The following is a 3,659-nucleotide window of genomic DNA, read 5'->3' as shown; positions in this document are numbered from 1 at the left end:
CCTTCTCTGCCATCCAAAATGGTAGTATGCATCCCAACTTTATGTCACAGCCTGCCATATAATCCAACATTAAAAGCAGAGAGCCAAGTCCAGATTTCTGAAACATCCTTCTACAGACCTCCTTCTAAGCTGGCAGTGAACCACTAATGATGCTGAGTCTGGTCATTTAGAAAATGTCAGAATTCCTATCTGGATTAACATTTATAGCATGATCATGTCTTTCTGCATTGTCCACAAGAGAGGCATGAGAGTCTTTGTCAAAAGATTTTCTTTTGATTTCTTTGTTCCACCTCACAGGCCTGTCACAAAAATCAAGTAATTCTGGCTAACCTGCTTATGATGAAGCCATGCCTACTCTCTAGAATCACTTTTTTTCCTTTAATTATTGATTCGAGATGTTTTTTGGCCGCAAATCAAAGTTAAACCTAGTTTAAACCCTCGTTTGAAAAAGGGGACAGTATTTAGGCTTCTCGTCTTGTAGCATCTCTCCCAGTCTCCCTGTGTCTTCAGAAATGGTGGACAGTGACTCAGTGGTCCTATCTGGGATAGAGTTCATATCTTGTGAGAGTGGCACAGTCTATGTACATAAAGGACTACATACAAAGTATAAAGGGTACTCCTCCCTAGAGGTGATCAGGGGATGCCTTGCGGAGAAGGGCTTGAGAAAAAGAATTTTATGAGACAGAGATGAGGAAGACCTTCTCTCTTTTTACCATCTCCTTTATTCTCCCCTATTCTTTCCTCCTCCTTGCTCCTCTTCTTCTCTTTCCCCCTCTTACCCACCTCTATTCTCTTCAACTTTCTCCTCCGTTCTAGGATCATGGAATTTGAGAATAAAACATTCCAGTTCTCTTGTGTCAAGGCATGAAGAAGACAGAGGTCAGAAAGGACCACCAGTCACACAGGTCAACTTAACTGGAGCAAGGACTGGTTGAAGATAATATTTTAAGACTGGAGAGGGAGATGGGAGTCAGATTATAGAGGGCTGTGAGCACTAGGCTAAGGAGTTTCTTCTTGGTGTGGCAGCTAATTAGAGAAGGGAAAAGAGGAGAGGAAAAGGAAGGAGAGGGGAAGGGATGCCATCCTTTGGGTCTCCCTTTCAGTCCCCTGACTATCCCCCATTGCCTCCTCAGGATGACCCAAGGGAACATGACTGCTCTGGTTGAATTTCTCCTCCTGGGCCTCTCTGCCAGCCCTGCCCTACAGCCCCTCCTCTTTGCTGCTGTACTGGCCTCATACCTGGCCACACTTCTGGGCAATGCCTTCCTGGTGACCCTGATCCTCCTAGATAGCCGGCTACATCGGCCCATGTACCGCCTGCTGACTCACTTGGCTCTGTTGGACGTGTCCTATGTGAGCACCACTGTGCCTCAGGCCCTGGCACACATGCTAGTCCAGAGGCGGGTGCTTCCATTTTCCCACTGTGGCACTCAGCTCTACGTGGCCCTCTCTCTGGGCAGCACCGAGGCCCTCCTCCTGGCTTCTATGGCTGTGGACCGCTGCTTGGCGGTCTGCCGGCCCCTTCACTATGCTGCTATTATGACTCCAAGTCTTTGTGGGGGTCTGGCAGGTGGTGCCTGGGCCCTGGGCTTCTTGCTCTCTGTACCCAATGCTGCTGCCGCTCTACGCCTTCCTTACTGCATCGGGAAACCACCCATTGACCACTTCTTCTGTGAACTTCCAGCGGTCCTGAGGGTGGCCTGTGCCGATACGGCCCCTAATCGAGCTCTGGTCTATGTCATGGGTGTCCCCATCCTCCTGGGCCCCTTTGGCTGCATTCTGGCTTCCTACGGTCTCATCTTGGCCACTGCTCTGCGCCTCCCTTCTGCCCAAAGCCGCCGCAAGGCCCTCTCCACCTGTGGAGCCCACCTTGCTGTGGTGGGCCTCTTCTATGGAACCGTGATGGCTATGTACCTGAAGCCCAGGGGACCCACCCCAGCTGGACGTCACAAGCTCACAGCAGTCTTCTACATTGTGGTGACTCCACTGCTTAACCCGCTCATCTACAGTCTGCGGAACAAGGATGTCCACAGTGCAGCCAGGTATGCTGTTGCTCGCATCAAGGGGAAGAGGGCAGGAGCCATAGAATCTTAGGAAAGAGAAAGGGGCCCCAGCAGTGATATCCTCCTACATCCTTCCTCCTTGAAGGCATCCCTTCCAGGGCATCCCCCGTCTCTGTCTGAAATAAAAAAGGGGGGCCTCAACCTCCCCAAGCAAGCCAATCTATTTTTTTATAGAAACCAGACAGACTGAAAAGAAGTCTCCAGAAACTATCACAACAGTCACTGAGAAGGCAACGTGCTGTCCAGCAGATTTATGAGCCATGTATTCTTTTAATAGGCCCAGTGTAGGCTAAATTTTGGTTATTAATGATTGAAAACAAATTGTGTTTTTCCCATCCAAGTTCATAGACTCCCCAAAATCTGTTTTAATGGACCCAGGTTACACACCCCTGGGAGAGAGAAAACAGCACAGGATTGGGTATAGTGGAAAGTCACTAACCTGGGTTCAAGTCTATCTCTTTGCCATAGAAGCAGTCACCATCCACCCCTCCAGCCTTCACTTTTCTCATTTGCGAAGCAAAAAGTTTGGAGGTGATCCTCTATGAGGACCTCAGCATCAGTGTTTCAAAGACTCTCAAAAGGTGGCAGATGGTCTAAGTTCAATCCATACATGAGCTGTCATCCACTCTCCAACATCCTGCTATGGGCCAGCCAGCTTCTGCTTGAAGGTGGAGTGATGAGGAACTCACTACCTGCCTCTTTGTGGAACAGCAGAAAGAAATTCGATTTGTCAGAAGGCTTGGGTACAAGTCCTAACTCTGTCACTGGCATATGACTTGTGTTACCTTGGGGAAGTCAAGTCCCTTCATTGAGTCTCCTCTGTAAAGTGAAGGGATTGGATTAGACAAACCCTCAGAGGGTCCTTTCTGCTTATAACTGGAAGCCTATGAAATTTTTCAAAGTAACCCCTTCCACTTTAGGGCAGTTTAATTATCAGGGAGGTTTGTTTTCTTTTGTTTCTTTATTCCCATAAATCAAGTTGAAATCTGCCTCTATAATTTTGACTACCTGTTCCTAGTTCTGCCTTCTGGAGCCACATTCAAATCCAAAATCTATTCTAGAAGACAGTTGTGGTGTCCTTCCAAAGTCTATTCTCCAGTCTTTTTTTTTTCTTAGGTTTTATTTTTTTTTCAAGGCAATGGGGTTAAGTGTCTTGCCCAAGGCCACACAGCTAGGTCATTATTAAGTGTCTGAAGCCGAATTTGAACCCAGGTCCTCCTGACTCCAGGGCCGGTGCATTATCCACTGCACCACCTAGCCGCCCCTATTCTCCAGTCTTAAACATCTCCAATTCTTCATAAAACTGCATAAAACACGGTCTCTTAATTCCTCAACATCTTGGCTGCTCAGGTTTGGAATTACTCCTGCCCATCAATACTATTCGTATATCAAACAATAGGTGTGTATGTTCTAACAACAGAACCAGACAGGGAATGTTGTGCTGCTCCTGGGACTGAAACCAGGCAGCGATGTCTGCGCCCAGTCCTAGAATGGCCCTTCCCATCATCCACCGGTGTCTCACCATATCCAGTAGCACTGATAGAGGGAGATCTCAAGCTGAACCCCAACAAAGAACCTCAGCTTATCATTACAGGA

General features: G+C 47.8%; 1 protein-coding gene across 1 annotated transcript; it reads left to right on the top strand.

Annotated features, from left to right (window-relative positions):
• Positions 1 to 1,134: 1,134 nt before the first annotated feature.
• Positions 1,135 to 2,094, top strand: LOC141510263 (olfactory receptor 2A7-like). The gene has a single exon (XM_074220243.1). The coding sequence runs from the start codon at positions 1,135 to 1,137 to the stop codon at positions 2,092 to 2,094; it is 960 nt and encodes a 319-aa protein (XP_074076344.1).
• Positions 2,095 to 3,659: the final 1,565 nt, after the last annotated feature.

Source organism: Macrotis lagotis, chromosome 1 (assembly GCF_037893015.1).
Source record: "Macrotis lagotis isolate mMagLag1 chromosome 1, bilby.v1.9.chrom.fasta, whole genome shotgun sequence".
Taxonomy (NCBI): domain Eukaryota; kingdom Metazoa; phylum Chordata; class Mammalia; order Peramelemorphia; family Peramelidae; genus Macrotis; species Macrotis lagotis.
Note: the sequence above shows the minus strand (reverse complement) of the source record. Positions and strands in the feature narration are given on the sequence as shown.

Bases quoted from the DNA above. Each gene is read 5' to 3' on its own strand.
- LOC141510263 (XM_074220243.1), top strand. From the start codon at position 1,135: ATGACCCAAGGGAACATGACTGCTCTGGTTGAATTTCTCCTCCTGGGC.